Genomic DNA, 19,733 nt, shown 5'->3' with positions numbered 1-19,733 from the left:
CCCAAGGATTGGACAGCCTGTACAGACCTGGTGCTAAATTATTCTTTCAATGTCTTCACGAGTTTTGGCCCATGTGTGAAGTCCAAGAGACATTTTTACAGATAGCAGATTTGCAGTAACTCTGGAAGTGGACATTTAAAGACCATTAAGACATGCACCACCCGATGGGGCACTGTGTGGCACAATGAAGGAAATAACCTAAAGGATTGGAGCTGTATAGGCACAGATCCCCATTCCTGATATAGAAACAGAATATTTTATATGACAACAGCCTCCTATTCATTTAAGATACTGTTAAGATATGATTTGCAAGGTTAAATCTCATAATGAAATCTGACCACAGAACCAAAAAATGGAAAATAAGCTCTATTACTTCCACAGTTTCAGCCCTGTGCTCTTCATCAGGGTGCTCGAACCCCAGTAAACAGGACCTACAATGAGATATGATTATTGCTATTATTTAATAAGGCGCCTTTGTTTTAGTGTAACCAGCCATTACACTAACTTACCCACAGTATCCTAAATTCTCACTGCTTACAGAACAGTTAATGTCTAATAAGCTTAGACTTCAAATATAGAGAACAATGGCTGCTCTATTTAGAGCAGACACCTTCAAACTGTCAGGTTTCCCTAACCAAGAAGAGGAGGATTTTTTTCACAGGAGGGGGGCGTTAAACATGAGGCACAGCTATTGCATGAGGTGAAGGGTACCAGAGGGGCACACATGTCTTCTCCATAAGCAGATATAGCGACAGCTGTAGCTGTGATACGATGTAGAAGAATATTGCAACAAATAATTTGGTATTTCCCGTGGGCTGACTGCATTGAGGGGGTGTGCAGTAGCAATATAACCCCCCAAAACACTTTTCCCTTTTCATTTATTTTTATTTTTTCAGGTTACGTTTGTGTCATTCTGAACATCAGACTATTTGAGGTTTGTTTATAAATGTTGCACCTTCCCTGATTTTTGAAATGAAAGCTGGGATTAAAGCCCGTCCTCCTGTGTCAGGTTGTACATCTGTAAGGCTGAAGTACAACATGCTTCCAGTCCACAGGCAGTCTGTGGACGGCTCGTCTACTTGCAGAGATGTTGTCAATCATGCACAAAGTATGTGACACAATTGGTCTGTCGCCTATTCTTGCTTTTGCTGTTGCCGGTCCATCAGGCAGCCTTAGAGAAGAGCAAAGTTATAACATAACAGAAGCTGAAGTGAAATAAAATATAAAAAGCACTGAAAGGTTTGCACTGTAGTCACTGTCTGCATTTGTCATGCTGTATTTTTTGATTTTTGACATATTTTTTTTTTTAGTCATGCTTCATTCTCTTTCCTATTCCGACCCACTTGTCAACCAATCAGAATTCAACAATAGACAGCATCATCCACATTCAGGAAGGTGCAGGAAAATACCTCTCTCTTAGCTAACTATATGGAAATCCATTTACGAATGGACACCATAAATTATGCAGAAGAGCTGAGGGGTGTATTATGAAGCGAGGTTGCTTAGGAAGCTATGCCACAAAAAAATGTCTCTCTTTTTACCTGGCTGAATCACCATGGTAACTAATGCTGAACACATAACCTGTTTGGGAGCATTCTACTATCCTCCCAACACTACGGCTACTAAAACCACTGAATGAAGCGCAAAATGTGCGGATCAATGTCGTGGGAGTGGTGATGCAGATATCATAAGTGATGTTATATTTCATTCTAATCTGGTCTTAAGTCTCTTAAAAGATTAGAATGATCTGCCAATATGTCCACAATGTCTTCCTTGTGTCTCTTTCCTCTTCAAATGTGTCCAGATTAGAGTTTCAGAGCTCTAATGTGCAGTACTGAGAGCACACTCAGCGATAAAATAATAAAACTTGAAATAAAATGCTTATTATACCGCTCTGTGTAATATTAACAAGATCAATGATTTTTTGCAGCATTATCCTATTTGTAAGTGTTGCACTTTACTATGTTTTTAAAGACCACTTTATCATCAGCATCTTTTTGATCATTTTTTTTGCTGATGAAACATCAAATGACATGTGAAACTCAGAGCTTGAAGCACTAAACTGGGTTTAACAGGGAAAGTTGATAATGACCTTCATAAGCCCATTATCTCCAGCTGGAGTTTTAATTTTTATCAAACTAGCTAAGGCTAAAAAAAGTGGTATGAATAAAAACAAAAAGATTTTGTTGTAAAACAAAGGGGGCCTTGCAAAAAAAGTTTGGGAACCACTGAATTAACCTAACATGCATGTCTTTGGCCCAAAAAGTACCGGATGAAAACATGTAAACTCCAGATTTACAGTGTGTTAAAAAATAAGATAAAATAATGATAAAACTTAGGGTATGTTCATACCTTCATAAATGTCTTTTTTGGATAATTATATAAGTGCATTTGTAACTTAATCCGGGGATGCAGCTATTGTTCTGGCTCTTGCATAGAGGGATGACATATTTATTCTTATTCATGCCTGCAAAACAATTGTCCCATTGATATGCAAACTGGGGAAACAGGCGTCAATAAACACAATGCAAGACTTATTGGAATTGCTGAACAAACCAAAGACCTGGGCGATGATTCACAGAGCTGGAACATGGCCATTATAAAAGCCAGAATCACTGTAAATCTGTAACACTGGGTGATAAAAGTAGAAACTCGGGGTTTTAATCAGCCAAATTGTCTACATGAAATCTTGGTACGCCTTCTTAAAATGTGTGGATACATATCATAGACAGGGCGGCTGATACTTGAATTGTAACAGTGATTTAAAAAAAATGCATCGCCCACAAATTATACAACCAAACCAAACTCTACGATTTAAGTTTTCTTTTTAATCTACCACCATGTGAGTAATCTACATGAAAGCAAACAATTCATTTATTTCTCAAACTGAGGACAATGGAAATCACACTGTGGCTAATGAGAGGCTTTTAGAGTGAGTAAAGGAGGTGAGGCAATTTTCCACATTTCATTAGAAAGAGATTAAAAATATCTTTATCTAACCAGGTTTTGTGCAGAACAGTGCAGCATTTGAATTAAGATAAATCAAAGTTTTTTCCCTCTTATTTGCAGAGCACTCCTTCTTTCAGAGTTGGAGAAGCTGCATCAAGGCAATCTATTTCTGCTGAAGTTTGACTCCTTGTGCAGCTAAAACTGTGTCAATAATTGATGGCACATTTCAGAGACGTATGCTCCAGCCTGGCTGATATGCCCTCATTCCACTTACTAAATTATACAAAGTTAACTAAAACTGCCACGTTAAGATCAACAAGGGAATGTGTGACATATGATCTTGAGCGTGTGTTTGTTATGCCAAACCAAACAGACACAGGTCTAGAGGCACTGGAGTGAAAACTGTGCTGTTCATGTTACAGCAAGCCTCTTTAAAAGCACTATTTTGGGATTTTATACATAAAAATGGAAAAGAGAACACGAATCTGATTGTACTCTGACAGCAAAGCAGAGGATATGTGGAGCCAAATGAAAGCACAAAGTAAATCAAAATTCCCCCAGTTCTATTGAAATACCACTGAGCTACTAATGGAGTGAGACAGTCATTAATTTTCAGTGAGTCTTTGTGTCCAAATTAGCTGAAGAGAACTTAAATTGTAACTTAGCCACCTACATGATTATAATATTTTCCTGAATGCTTAAACTGATGCTTGAAGTCTAAAACCAAACAGTTGACTGTGTGGACTGTAGATTTTAGGGGATCCAAGATGCATAACGCAGGAGACAGAGAAGCGAGCCTTTTATAGTGAGAACCACATCCAAAAAACACAAAGAGAAAAGCAATCCAAGCACAGACACAAGACAGGAACACACACTGGACTTAGAAAATGACATGACAAAGGACAAGGGGAAGACAGGTCTATGTACTTTAAATGGAATGTCAGATTTTAACTGCTCCCTTAATTATTTTTCAATTCAGTTTTATTTATATAGCGCCAAATCACAACGGCAGCCGCCTTAAGGTGATTTATGTTGTAAGGTAAACACCCTACAATAATACAGAGAAAACCCCAACAATCAGATCATACCATGTGAGCCAGCTACTTGGTGACAGTAGGAAGAAAAAACCCTTAATTTTAACAGGAAGCAGGAAGAGATTTTAGCAGGAAGAGACCACAAACTACGAAAACAAAATGGGAAAAGACAAAAAGACCCAACTAAATACTTAGACAAGAAAAATAACACCGAATAAAGAAAACGTTGAGGAGGCCAAAGTGATAACCTCAGAGAAAAAAGGTAAAAATATCCCAAAACTGAAAAGCAATACTGCAATAATAAAACCAAGACAGGGATTTCAAAATAAGACAATTACAAGAATCCAAACCCCAAAACAGATGAGTCAAAACTTTAAATACTACAATATAGAAAACCCAAACTTACATATATAGACGAATGATTCAGCACTCAGAGACAGCGCACGGCCCTGGAACCAGGACACCATTAACACTTAAACTAAACTAAGTGTGTGAATGCCCTTTTTCTGCTATGACACCATTTTTACAAAACTATAAACACAACTTTCTTTCACAGGCTCGAGAAAAACATCCAATGGATGTGAATAAAGTCTGATGGCCTGACCAACAAGGAAGGTGAGATTAAGCTTCATTGATTCTGGGTTTTTTTCCTGTTTTTTTTTTAGTACAGTTTCTTTGACTTTCTTCTTTCTATTGTTTGAGGGGATTTACTGAAACCTCTTTTCCTCTTATGTTCATACACATACACATTTTAATATCTGCGTGTATCTGTGTTTACCACAGAACAACTGTCACTGCTATGTGTTGCAAAATGAATGAACAACAGCCACAATTTATACTTTCAGTGAAAATTTGGTGCTAAAATGATGGATGGTAATAATGTGATAATGAGTTTTCCAGGAAGTGTTTGGAAGAGCTATTTAAGGCTTTTTCTGAAGATCTGTGCTGTGGTTTTTTTTACCTGAGTGAAGAGCCAGTGGAGTTTCATGCGCTTTTCTGCAGCATAGCTGCACTCAATGAGGCGGGGTCTGCTATTCACATCCACCAGGCACTTGTTGTCATCGTCATCAATGGTGGGACTGAGGAGCCCGATGTGGAGCCGCTGAGTACTGGTGTAGTAAACATTCTGAAATAAACACAAAACCCAGCTATAAGCAAACTGCATGCTGCTTTACTGTGCATGTTCAGACTGGCGTGGTTGGCCCTTCTCCAGCTGTATATGCTATACAGGTGTTAAACTATGCAGCAAACGAGGCTTGCTCTTGGGTTTTCTTTCAGTATGAAAGAGAGATCTGTGAGGCTGATTTACATGCATTAAAGATGCATATTTATACTGCTTTCCTGACTGAACACAGGCTAAAAGATAGACCAGGCGAGGCAACAAAAGAAGCTCATTGTTAATTCAGGAATTGGGGGGGGGAGAGAAATAATTGTGCTTTCTCTGATGGAAACCTTCCCAACAGCTTTTTTCCAAGGGCAAATGTTTGCTCATATTAAGCTGACAAAGCTGTAAATCATTTGCAAGAATGAAGCAAAGGAACGAGTTATGTATTCACTGACACAAAACTTGCTTTGGTTTGGTGAAGAGCACACAGAGTGAAAAACACAACGTCTTGAACAAACATAATGTGCTATGCTGTGTACCGATGATTTGAATGTGCTCGATCGTGCAGGGGTGGAAGGTAAATAAGTAAACTCGAAACTCTTTGATTAATTAATTACATTTTTAAAAAACTAAAAACATGTTATGTTAGCACTCATTTTTTTTACCAGAGATATTTCAAAAAGATAAAACTATATGACCTTTAACAAAAAAGAAAATGCAGCTGGACGCCTAAAGCAATAAAAAGAAATTAATGTCGCTTTGTTTTTTCTTTTTTTCCTTCTCCCGCTAATCAACTCACCAGATTTATCTAGTGACCCAGTGGAGGGGCACAACGCCCACATTGGCTGCCACAGTATCTAACTGTGTAGTCCAGAAAACAGTTAAAATTAGCTCCACGCCTCCACCTTGACCAGCCATAAAAAAAGAATAAAATGCTACTTACACATCAATGGATCAGTATCAAGTGTCTGACTAGACCCCTTTGTATGCAGAGCGAGTACAGCTTTACACGTTGTGCTGTCAACGCTGTGGTTTTACATGAGCAGAACTGTGACTCTAGTATTTTCACATTGTCTACTAGTAGACTTACAAAAAGTAAAGGATCCGGGTATGTATACTGGAAGCTTAAAACAAAGGGATAAAAACAAAGCTCAAAGGTGAACACGTTAATTGTGTAGCAGAATTGAAATGTTAAAGAGGTGCAAACATCAACGCAGTAGTGAAATCACCAGAGTTCCAGAGTTAAACTGAGCTTGAAGCAGACAATTACACAGGAACTATGTGGATCTGGGGTACAGATTACCCTCATCATCCCCTCTATTATCAGTCAAAGATACTTAAAATACTTTCTTTTATTAAAGTTTTATTAAAAACACAGAGTTAGATTGTATTACTTTTACTCTAATCATATTTGTCTCTTAATTCCCAAATTACTTCCTGCCTCTTTTGCACCAGGCATTAAACAAATCTGATAAGAGTGATTTAAAAAAAAAAAAAAAAAAAATCAGTGCTGCTCATGTTTGGAAATGTGCAAGCTGCCAGGCCTTTGTGGCAGTGGCTTCTGTTGTTGCTGTGCTTAAGTCGGTATGTTTTATTACTGCTCGAGCTAGCTGGAGGGCTGTATGTTTGCTGACAACATGTTCTACTGTGGGAGTGTAAGCTTTGTATTACTCTTTCTTTCATGTGTACCTTGGCAGGTTTCTTTTAGCACATTTATGTACTGCTTTTACCACAGCACTTTGGACACAAAGCCTATAAAAGCAACATCTGCAGAAAGTAGCTGACGCTTAAAATGACTCATTCTGACCGACTAGAGCATGCATTTGCAACAGTCATTGTATCTGTACCAATATAAAAGCAATCCAGGGACTAATTCCTCCCGATGATGTAACACTGAAACATAAAAATAGAGCAGACTAGATTTGTCTTGCAGCAGAGATCCCTAATCTCATTAGAAATGCTGGAGCTACTCCAATCCTTTGTTTGATATGCCTGGATTTATAGCTCAAAACAGATTTATAATTAACAAGTTTTAAGTTATCTAGGCCTGAAAAAAGAGCTGTTTAAGCAGAATATGGAAATAATAATTATTAACATTCCTAAAGCTTACAGATATATCACCGAAGATTTCTCTGGGATGAGTTTTAAATTGTACAGTGGTGTAAACATCAACACAGGCCACACTGAGTCTGAAGCCCATTCAGTAGTTTCATTTAAATAGAGAAGGATAATGTCAGATCAAACCACACTCTATGAGACAAGTTTACAACCATCACAGCAAGGTTAAACAGTTTGAAAACAATCTGCTCAGATGTAATGGAATCGATATGCTGGGAGAGACTGGAGAAAGCAAATGATAATCACGCTGTACTAACATTTGAAGACACAAACTCCCTCCTATTTGAGCTGACATATATCCTGAATAAGCAGTTCAGACAAACAGCAAATAAAAACTGATTAAAAACAAAAAGACAGAGTGTAAACAGAAAGCTGGAGAAAAAGATCAAGGTACAAAATATTGTAATCAAAAACATGGTCTTTGCAACTTGTTTTGTTGATAATGTGGAATTTTATTCCGAGCTGAATTCCTTCAGGAAGGTTCACAGCTAAATTGAGGTGTATTGCGAGTAGAGTTTAATATGTATTTAAAAACACCGGGGACTGTTGCTAAGGTTATTTTGATAAGATAAAACAAGTTTGGGTAAGACAACCCAAGATATATAGGTATTATATTCAGTTTTAGTATTTGCTCCATGCAGAAGTGAAGCGGAGACAGAGAGGATGTTTAGGAGAGCACTAACCTGTGGTGTCATCCCGTGGCAGAGATACAGGATGGGCATGTTGTCATTGTCAGGCCCCTGGTCCAGACACAGATCAGTCTTCAGAGAATTTTTCAACTGGGGAAATGCACAAAGAAACAAAATTTAGTTTTTAAAGTCAGTACTATGACTGTGTTTACATGTAGCACAAGCAGGTAACACTATAAACTAAATGAAGTTTGTTATGTTACCTTTATATCCTTTAGAAATATGTGCTTCCATCAACAGTAGTATCTAATTTCTACAAGGTTCACGCAGCGAAGTGCCGAGCTTCCATTCAAGCCAGTCATAATTAAAAGACAACTTGATGCGCTCTTTTCTAGTACAGCTTGATTTATTCACCTCCCTTAATTTATTGAAGTAGCTACAAAGAAAACCGAAAAGAAACAAGCGAGGAAAAAAAAGATTTTGCTGTCCTGCAGAATTACAATTGTACTCAAAGGGAGAATTCTGACCAACCTTAAGAGTTTAACTAACTGAGCAAAAAAAGGCAATTATTTAAGGTGGTAAATTACATGTCACTTTATTACTCCGTCGATTGATCCTGGTACCATTTTATAATGCTTGCTGCAGCACAAGTGTCTTTTCTTTGTCTGAGAGAAGTCCTGTTAGTTCTTCAATTTGTTACTCCAAATGTGTGAAAAATCAATGGTGTACGGAAGACACTGCTACAAGACAATGATATTTTCTGTGCTGTTTTGTATGCGTGGTCAGTTTTATTTATTATGCTGGAGTATGTACGGATTATGATGCTTTTGTAATCCAAAGTACTACATGTCAGAGTCTAAGGAGCTTGGAAAGAAAAACATCTGGACTTCTTTAAGTTGCTTGAAGATGTTTCACCTCTCATCCGAGAAGCTTCTTCAGTTCTAGGGTCAAATGGTGAAGAGTCCCAGATTTAAGCCCTGTGGGAGTGTCCCTCCGAGAGGGACAAAAGGACCCCCTAATGATCCTTTACCTAATCACACGAGCCAAGGTGTGAAAACGGGTGTAGGTCACAATCAGCCAAGGTTTCGGGTGAGCTCATTGTGAAACCTGGCCCCACCCTATCACGTGATTTCCTGAGGTCAAATGGTCCAGGATGTGAGTGGGCGTTAAGGTGTCTGGGAAGGGATCTCAAAACTGGATTGTAGATGGCAGACAGTTGGTGTTGCAAGCCACTGCCTCTGTTCAAAGATGGTCATTCACAGTGGACATAGATGGCTTCTTTCACTCCTTTTTCAAACTATCTGGCTTCTCTTTCCAAAATGTGAACACTGGCATCCTCGAAAGAGTGACCATTGTCCTTTAGATGCAGATGGACATGTCAGAGTACTACATGGTTGATCAATAAGCCAAAAACAGTCCACGAACAGAGCGAGGAAGCTCTGTTCAACTCTGCACTGCATTATTTCTTCTTCCATAGGGGAGGAAATTATTACCCAGACAGTTAGTACTTCCTGATACAGTGCTTGCTTTTGCTTCGAAAATACTTCTACAAAACTGTGTAAGTTTGGAGCTAAAAACCCAGAAAGACAAATAAGAATTACACTCGCCACTTTATTGGTTATACCTGTTAAAAGGAAGCTAAAACATGAAACATGATTGTATAACTTGAATATAACCAAAATTGAACAATTGAAGGTTGGAAAAGCATTGCCTGGTCTGATGAATCTCAATTTGTGCTGGATCAGTCAGCATTTGATCAGTCAGAATTTGTTCTGAACAACATGAAAGCATGGATCCAACCTGCCTCGTATCAATGATTCAGGCTGGTTTGATAGTGTGTGGGGAATTTCTTGGCAAAATTCAGGCTCCTTAGTACCAAGTGTACATCTGAGGAATGTTTCCAGCACCTTTTTGAATCTATGCCACATATAATTAATGCAGTTCTGAAGGCAAAAGGTGATCCAACCCAGTACAAGCAAGATGTAACTAATTAAGAGGCCAGAGAGGTTTACATCCCACAGAAACCATCTAATACCAACATCAATCATACATCTTCACTGTAACTCACAGAATATGAGGTTTAAAGCATAATTACAGGAAATACAGAGGAAAATGGACGTGAGTGGGTCGAAAGATCTAAACATGAATCATATTCTGAATCCTCTTAAACTAATTTTTACTCTATAAAAATGTAAATCAGAACTGTTACGCTTCATGAACATGACTCAGATTTTGAGGCCCAGAGGGTTATTCATGTGCGTCATGACAAAGGTCGGCAAGATTGCAAGATACAAAGTGCACCGCAGGGAGCTCAGGGATAGTGGTTTGAGCAAGGAGTGAATTAGGCAAAGATGTGAGATCAGAAGAACACAGTTGCTCCGGGGATGTCTACTCGTATCTGATAATCAGTAGACCCACAGGCAGCACATGGCCACATCAGCAGTACAGGTCTAAACTATTCTAAAGCTATAAAAACAATAAATATAACAGTAAGCGACACCTATGGGAAAACAGTCACGTTGAACCATCAGGACCTTTAGCTTTTGAAATATGATGAATGAAACATGTTTCAGAAAATATGTGGGTGGAGTATTGTTAAAGGGAGATTTAAAAATGAAATCCTTCAGATTTGATTGGACTGCTCTAATGTGTGCACAGCAAATACAAAGCTGGATAGGAACAGGAATTAGATACAAAGCTGTAGAGGACATGATGAGGGAGAAATAAATAGACCTGAAACACGTGAATTGAAAATGTGAGGACATTTTTGGCTGTCGAAATAAAAATGATCAGCTTACCACTTTGGTCAAGACTATGAACCCATGCTCAGAGGTTTAAAACACTACAGATGTGTCTTATGATTGAGCAACATCTTGTTTCTGTTAATTAATGCCGCAACATGACAACAATTAAAAAAAGAGCCTACAACCCAACCCGATATCACTGCAAAGCGTGTAACAGAAACACCGGGCCACCGTTTCCATTTTGTGCTTTGCTTCTCTAAAGTGTGAAATGGACACGCATGCAGAAGTTGCCATAACAGCAGGCGGAGATAATATATTTAAAGCCAAGAAGTCACTAATGAGCAAGGAAGGTATGAAATACATTCCAGGGTCCTTAATCACTGCAAACAATTAAGATAGGCGGCTAATATGTATTTATAGGGCTGTGCGATATAAGACATTTATCGTCCTGACAACGATATAAATCACAAAAATGTAATATTTTCTGTAAATTCTGTGACTCTCGGGCAACTCGACTTGCGTGAAGTTTTTCCAGCTGGGCGTCCTTTACCTGGATTCGAGTGTTTTAACCGATGCATGAAACTATACATTTTTAGACATTTTCTTTCAAAGTTTGAGTCTAAGGTTTATTTTTTTAGCACCTAACAGCTCTTTTTCTTTTTTCTTTTTTTTCTTCTCATCCGTAAACTCTCTGCATACTCTTTCATGTGATTCAGTTTATTTTGAAAAGTCTCAACAGGATCTTGAGCTTTATTGTGAAAGGTTTAGTAGAAAACAAACAAGCGAACAGCGGAGCCACGCGATGGTTTTACCATCATTGTTGCTAACGACAACATGTAAAAACAGGCGCTTGTCCGTGTGGTTATATTAAATATAAGAGAAAGAGAGAACTTTAAGAAATTAATATAGCCACTACAGTGACCATCAAAATGATGAAAAAATATTGCTGTAAACAGTTTATTTTACGACACCACGAAACAAACGATAGCGTATTAGGAAACGATAGAAGTTTTTATATCGTCATCCGATATATATCGTTATATCGAACAGCCCTATGTATTTAGATGCTAATGTGTTAATAATGTCTGTTTAAATTCTTTCCTGTGATTATTTTCATGTTGGCTAAAAATAAAATGTCTCCCTCTGCTGGTACTGCAGCCTACTGCAACTTATTGGGACTTCTGCATGGAAATGGACATGGTGGGCTGGTGTGCCTATTACCTATTTTGGCCTGATACTGGGTTATAGCCAGAGGTAATTCATCAGATCATCAGTTTATCCAGTCTTTTCTTTTATGACCAAATACCTGTGAAAACTAAACAAATTTTCATTCATTGCACTTTTGACTTTGTGCTAGGGCAGATTAGCGAACATTAGGCTAACATTAGCTAGGGTAACATAGTGAATGTGATAAACATTACACCTAATAAACAGCAGAATTTGCAGTTTTATTTATTGTTAAAAAGTTTGTGATTCCCACAGCTTCATACACCAAATAAAGCAGCGGTTCCCAACCTTTTTTGTGCCACGGACCGGTTTATGTCCTATTATAGGCATGGCCCTTTAAGGGTGAAGCCTGATGGGAAATGTATTCGGGATGTGTGTAGCGGGATTGCCTTGGTGTGTGTGTGTGGAGAGAGAGAGGAGAAGGGGAAAAAGTAACGGTTAGCAACAGAAGAGACGGAAAGAAAATTAGTAAAAGGAATATAATAACTCCCTCGGCAGCCAGAGTTGTGTCGGCGATGCTCGCTGTGAGTAAACTGTTTCAGCCCACTGTACGCGGTGTGTTTGTGCCTTGGAGAAGAAATAAAGTTCGGTGAAGCAGTTTTCCTACGCCTCCTTTGATCTTTTTACTAGCGGAGTTGACCTGTACAGTAAGCTAGTTGCCGGCTACGAGCAAGTCACGGAACCTTCAAGTAACTGCCAGAAGTTTCCTTACTACGGTTCGGGGCCGCGGATCTGGCACGGTAACAGTCCTACAATATTTTCACAGACCGGGCTTTAAGGTGTCGTGGATAAATACAACAAAATAAAATCAGTACCGGTACCAAAAAAAAGATGTATTCATAATACATGGGAAAAGACACAGGGAAACTGAGTTAACGATAAAAATGATCAAAAAATAACGATAAAAATTGATAAAAACCCTGAAAACCATAAATTTCACACCTGAGCCTCAACTCTTGCTCTTGAAATAGTATGTAAAATGAACAGATGTAATAAAATTATTAAAAGTAAGCATTCTGTAGTGAATCTGATTAGAAGAAGTGTAATGATGTTGTAAACAGAAAGTCAGTGAGATTTTAATATAAAGACAAAAATAAAAAACAGTAAATACGGCACAACAATGCTCTGTCCTTTTCTCTCCTACAGTCAGTAGGAATAACCCAAACAACCCATGAGCTCTTATGATCTTATTATTAGTTTAATGATTTTTGAACTGATATATCTTCTTGAGCCCCAATGCTCAAGAGGTATGCAACCCACAATGACTTCAAGTTCCCTTTAAGTCAATTCACTCAGTACAACACATAAGTGTGGGATATCATATCCTCGCGTGTCATGGCTGAAGAAACCTTTATTCACGCCTTTAAGGTGGATGACCTGTGATGACATACGCACAGCCCCGCCTGCACATATACCCCCTGTCATCACAGTCATCCCTCAGTTCTTACGCTCTTCACCTCACTGAGAACACCTCTGCTGATTTGGGCTAGCTAGCTGTTGCTAGTTAGCTCCGTTGTCTGCCGACTTGACGCAGTTGGAGTGCTAACTTCGACTTTTCTTGTGCAGCGTTTTGCTTTGTGCTTTGGAATGGACTCCAAACCTAAGCGAGTAAAGCAGAAATCTTTTGTCCACCCCTGTCCTCAGTGGTGCGGTTTCTGTTTTCACAACAAAGACCAGCACGATGCCTGCCCTGTCTGCCTGGGGATTGTCCATGCTAGGAGAGCATTGACGGAGCCGGAAGCCTCTACATTTTGTCACCAGCTCTGGTGCTCAACCCTGGAAAGATGGGTGACGTTTGTGGAGAAAGTCCTGGGATGGGCGGCTGTTGCAAGGCATGACACTCTCCTCTCCAACTGTGGGGCCCCGGCTTCATCCGAATCCGAAGACGGATTAAATCACCCAAAAGCGATAGTACTAAAACGTGGGACCAATACATAAATTTCCATCACAATAGGTTAACCCTCTGAGCTGTGGAATTGAGTGGAGAAAGTGGAGACACTGCTTTTCCCCCTCTGTTGCCGCCCAAGAGGCACCACTTAAGTTCTGTTCAGGTTGTCAGCCCCAGAAGGCGCTGCACTTTCCTAACACCATCTCCCAAGCAAAAACCCCTGGCACACAAAATGTCTCAGGTTGTAACTCCTGGTTCGGGTGTGTTAAATGTTCAGGTGACCACATCAAGTATTCCCGCTGTTTTTCATTGTTGTGCCCCAGGAAAGGTGCCTCCAACAAAATGTGTTAATGTACATGTTACCATGTTACAATCGACAACGCCACACCAGCAGTGCTGCAGGTCATCTAGCTGGCTCCCTCAATGGCATGCTTGCGTCACCTCCCCGTGGGTGTTGCGAACCGCAGCTATGGGTTACAGGTTGCAATTCCGTTGATGATTCTCGTTTCCGCAGAATCATCAACACTACTGTTGGCAACGAGGCAGCAGTGATACTGAGGGAAGAAATAAATGCGCTATTGCAGAAAAGAGCAATATGAGTGGTCCCTGCTTCGGAGACAGAAAATGTTATTTTGTTGTTCCGAAAAAAGGGGGAGGGCTTTGTCCCATCCTCGACCTCCAAGTCTTGAACAAGTATCTACGAACGTACAAGTTCAAGATGCTAACACTCAGACAGCTTTTGAATTAAGCCGGCCCAGGTGATTGGTTTGCAACAATCGATCTAACGGATGCCTATTTTCATGTGGCTTTACACCTGAACCACAGGCAGTTCCTGAGGTTTGCATTTGAGGGCATAGCCTACGAATACCTGGTTCTGCCGTTCAGGTTGTTGCCTGCTCCTCGCATCTTTGCAAAATGTGCGGAGGCAGCACTCAGACTCTTCAGAGAGAGAGGAACCTGCATCTTAGCCTATCTAGACAACTAGATAATATGCTTGCTTTCCAGACATGCACGTTTGTTGCAGCACAGAGTGGCCTTGTTTCATCGCTCACTGCCCACTGTTCTTGTCCAAAATCGACCACGATGCACCCTTGGGCATGGACGGGCTGGCGCACCAATGGCCAGATATGCTCCTGTATGCATTTCCCCTCTGGTTCTAGAGAGAGTACGTTGGCAGTCTCTCTGATTCTAGTGGCCCACAAGGTCGTGGTGTGCAGAGATAATCAGTCTGCTAGCAGCAAGTCCTTGGCAGCTTCTTCTCCGCAGGGATCTCCTCTTCCAGGCAGGAGGAGAAGTGGTTCATCTGAACCCAGATCTGTGGCGCCTATATGCTTACCTGCTGAAAGGTCAAACTTGGTTAATAGGGGCCTGCCACCTAGTGTGGTGGCAACAATTCAGAGCGTTAGGGTCTCATCCAATAGAGGCTTCAAGCAATGGTGCCAGGACCGCCACACTCTCCCATTCTAGTGCTCTATTGTGGATGTTTTGACATTCCTGCAGGAGCTGCTGGATAGGGCCTTTCATTTTCTACAATTAAGGTTTATTTAGCAGCTATCTGCTTGTCATATTATTTTTTTTTACAGGGTGGCACCAGGTGCACATCCCCTCGCCATATGTTTTTTTTAAATGGGATTCGCGTGACTTGTCTTTGGTGCTGGAGCCCCTTTGTGGCTCCCCTTTTGAACCCATTGGGATTGTGGATATATAATTTCTCTCATATAAGACTGCATTGTTTCTCGCTTTGGCTTCGGCAAAGCGAATGGGTGACCTTCATGCTCTCTCTGTGCATCCCTTCCGCACACAGTTCTCTGCTGTTGGCTACAAGGTCATATTGCGTCCGAATGCTGCATATTTTCCCAAGATCATGCCTGCATCTTATAACTCAATGGAGCTTGAGTTGCTCCCCTTCTTTTGCAGCTGAAGAGCAGAGGAGGATGCATTGTCTTTGTCCAGTGCGTGCACTGGATTATAGAAGCTATCTCACTGGCGTACAGCACTAAGGGTCTCACTTTGCCCCAGGGAGTGAGAGCTCATTCCACCAGGGGGATGGCAACCTCATGGGCTCTTTTTAAAGGTGTATTAGCTTTATTTTGATACCAAGACGGTTTACAGAGAGTTTGTAATTGCAGAAAAATACTCCATTCATTTTGGCCATGTCATTTTCGAGTAGGAAGCTCAGAAAGACCTTTGGGTAGGAATAGGTTATACAGACTGGATTTTATGATGTGTTCTGTCATCTGACTGAACTGTATACTTTGCCCCCCTCCAATTGCTTGAATAAATAATCAATTTGGTGATGAAGGCTAAACTGTGGCCATCATCTTTTAGATTGTTTATATTACAATAAAGGCAATATCTTGTGTACTTACAGGCTATACTAGTCTATAAAAATAACAGATCCATGGGGCCTATTTTTGTGGCCAGTAAAGTAAAAACTTAGAAGTGCACAGATCATTAAGGAGAGAGTTACTTTTAATGGATGTGGCTGGTAATTATGCATGATGAATGGGGCTACTCAGTTAGGTGCATTACTAGAAGTAAAAGTAGAGGCACTGGCAGTTCCTTGGCGACTTTATAGGTAAAGATCCAAATACACACCATTAGCTATAATTCATAAGCTAGCTGTAAAGTGTATTGCTTATGTTAGTGCATGGCATATGGCATGGCAATGTCACATGAAATATCAGCTTTCTTTATCTCTCAGTAGTGTATTTGTTATGCATGTGGAAGAGTGTATACCTTGGGGAGACTCAAATCAAATTAAATCTGCTGGGCTGGGTTAACTAATCAACTTAAATCACATTTGATTGTATACATCCACAAGATCCAAATAAGCAATTTCTCGCATTGTCTTTCTCTTGCGTACACACACACACACACACACACACACACACACACACACACACACACACACACACACACACACACACACACACACACACACACACACACCTATCTTTAGCATAAATAATACTGAAAAATTAGTTTGACACTGCCGCCTTGTCTTTGTATTTTGTTGTTTTCATTAAACAAGGTTGACAATCTGTTGCATGTAATGAACCCACATGACACCACAACTGAGTAACCCGTGAATGCATGGCACAAATACAGGGTAATTAGGTCAACTAATTCTGGGAAATTAATGTAATGAGACCCATCTATTCCCTTGTCTGTATCCATCCACTATCTACTGTCAGGTAATATGGGGGGAAAAAAAGATAAAAATGAGTGTGATAATAGTGTGGCCTGTGTGTCACTGTGGATTAGGGTGGATCGTAGTGATGTGGCGTGGGAGGACCGTGGAAATGCAGCTGTTTGAGAACACCTAGGAATGGGCAAATAGAAGCACTGCCAGCATGCCAATTGGGTGTTATGTTTTCTGGCATTTCTGACTGAAAACTGTGCCGCAACGCTCTCTAGAAGAATATGATACAGGTATCTTTTAATTAACCTTACTGCAGTTTATAAGAAAAATGATAAGAATCCAAAAAATAATAAATACTTCAGCTGTGTAGTGTAGGCAAGTGTCAGAGTTGCTGAAGCAACCTGGTTTATGTGAACTGTTTGTGTTCCTGACTGCAGCCATCCATATCCCAGCACAAGGGATTAAAATGATTTGCTCAGGCACGGTTTAGCCCTGCGTTGGCATTTACAGACACCGAACTGAATTTAGGATGAAGAGAGAGTTGGCAGCTTACTACTCCGTATGCGATGGTGTCACTGTACATCCTCATATCTGGGTAGATGTTGACCAGGTACCAGCGGAAAGTTTTACACTGCAGCCTCTTCCTCAGAGCCTTCCTCTCAGACACATCGCCAATATCAATCCCTGAGTCCTGCATTAAGGAAAAAGCAACACACAGGACAACTCAGAGATGCTCACACAGAGTACAGAATTGATTACCTGTAGTTTGTAAAAAGATGACTCAAATAATGTGTCACTGAGGTGCATTGTGCAGCCGTTTGTTGTGCATTTGAACAGCCCCTATAAAGTTTTAATGTTTTTTTCTGTTTTGACTTAAAATCCATCTTTACTAGCCAGCTGCCACTTCAAATTTCAATACCCAGAGCTTGCCTTATATTACTAGTGGTGAAAAATAACATTAGAATAAGTGTATATTTAATAGTACAGCTTTCATTTCAGTTGTTTAAGTGAATTTCTTGGATTTAAGATTGAGTTGTTTTTTTATGTGTCACCTCTAGTTTACTTAAGTCCAGGGTTTGGAAACTTCTTCCACCACTCACAGTTACCATCTGCTGCATGTTGTCCTATGCATTGCCTCTAGCACCACCAACGCCTCTCTCAATTAAGATGAAGAGGATGCAAATGTTGCTGATGTGGCTCTCCGTGGTTCAAAAACATCCACAAAAGTGAACTCAGATGGATGCAAACTTCGGATGAGCACTATGCTCATTTTGAGGCTCTCAGAGGTAAATTAACACTGATGATTTCACTGTGTAGTTAATTCATGGGGCTAAAGCTGGGGCTAAATTTCATGCTTCTTGAGTACAGGCTCTGTTAAACGCCTCATTATTGACTGAATGAATTGCCTGCAGATGTTCATCTATTCATAACATGGATTTACATATTCAAACAGATTATTCAGGACAAGAAAAAAGATTCAGTGAACAAACATTTGACTTTGCCTTTGAGGGATGCTACATTTAACATAAGATGACACAGCGTGCATATTTATTTTGATTGACCAAATCCAAGATCAAATAAAAATCTTTTTTTTATGAAATCCTTGAAATTTGACACTAATACAACTGTGAAAACACGCTGAAAATATTACGTAAGTATATGTGAGTATAGCCTCAAATGCCCCAAATGAAAAGACTGAAAAGAGTAAATCAGCGGCATTTCTGCTCCAACATATTGAATAAATGACGTACAGCGCCTGTCTTTGCATTTAATTTTGTTCTTTCTGTATTATTCATTATTTCACTCCCAAGTCACACTATAATCCAGTTACTTTCTTTAATTAATCTTTTAAATTATTATTGTCAGCCTTTACAATGGATTTTCTAAATGCTAATGTCCTCATTTAAACCATTTTCTTGAATCATATTAAGCATTTATTTATTCAGTGGCACGTATTTAATTCAGGCCAGTCTGTAAGTCACAAGAAAATCATTTCATTTGAGCCTTCAGGAGGTGTCAGGGGCCTCGCTCAACTAAGCATCTGTGATGGGAGGAGAGCAGCTGATAACAGATGACACTCAACCCTCAACATTTAGATTAGGTAGCTGAAGACTGGACTCAGCCTGATCATCCTGAAATTTATGGTGCTTTTCTCTGATATGATCTCTTATTTGTGGGTTTGCACACCTGACTTTATAAATACTCCCTTTGGATTATGACACAAAAGGAAAACAGTCAATCATGCTGTGAGAAATTATGAAGTTCTTGTTTTGATGTTATTTTTAGGGTTTTGGAAAGGAACCATCATTCTTTGAAGACTCTTTCTGAATAGTGAATGAATGCCACTAAAGAAGAGCTGTTTATTTTCCTTGTCTGCACACATCTAAAGTATCAGCAGTCCAATCATGTAAAAAAAATCACAACAATTTCCAAGGGATTAACTTTTTTCATTGCACATTGCACTACTGACAAGCTGTAAGCTGACATTCCCCAACCTCAAATCCATGTGTGACTTGCGCTTGTTGTCATTAACATGGTCACTGACCTCCAGTGGAATATTCCAGGCCATGTAGACGTGGCTTTTAAACTCATCCATCCAAACTTCTGCAACTCTGAGGGCGTTTCGACGTACGTGCGATGTCAGGTCCTCAGTGTAGGGTTTATGAGCACGCTCTATGTGAGCGATGCGAGCACAAGGCAGGACTTCGATGCTGCCTCCACACTGCCACACCTGGATTTAAGTATTCCAAATACAAAGAAAAGTTCTGTTAGTTTTTTCACAATAACAACCCAAGCTATTGTTGTGCTGTTTAAAAGGTTATCTTGAAATATTCAATAGTATTCTTCCAGCAATTAAGTCACAAAACAGACAGATACCCCAGAAGACTTTAAGA

At 39.8% G+C, this 19,733-nt stretch overlaps 1 protein-coding gene across 1 annotated transcript in view; it reads right to left on the bottom strand.

The window, feature by feature from the left end:
* galnt18b (UDP-N-acetyl-alpha-D-galactosamine:polypeptide N-acetylgalactosaminyltransferase 18b) overlaps positions 1-19,733 on the bottom strand; it is a 96,805-nt gene that overhangs the window by 2,092 nt on the left and 74,980 nt on the right. Inside the window, exons 7-10 of the mRNA XM_040011139.1 lie at positions 19,385-19,570; positions 17,393-17,530; positions 7,890-7,985; positions 4,945-5,109 (exon numbers count right to left, since the gene is read on the bottom strand). Of these exons, the coding sequence (XP_039867073.1) occupies positions 4,945-5,109; positions 7,890-7,985; positions 17,393-17,530; positions 19,385-19,570 (585 nt within the window). The remainder of the gene's footprint in view (positions 1-4,944; positions 5,110-7,889; positions 7,986-17,392; positions 17,531-19,384; positions 19,571-19,733) is intronic.

The sequence above is a fragment of the Simochromis diagramma genome, unplaced genomic scaffold (genome assembly GCF_900408965.1).
Source record: "Simochromis diagramma unplaced genomic scaffold, fSimDia1.1 OVJJ01000603.1, whole genome shotgun sequence".
Lineage (NCBI taxonomy): Eukaryota > Metazoa > Chordata > Actinopteri > Cichliformes > Cichlidae > Simochromis > Simochromis diagramma.
Note: the sequence above shows the minus strand (reverse complement) of the source record. Positions and strands in the feature narration are given on the sequence as shown.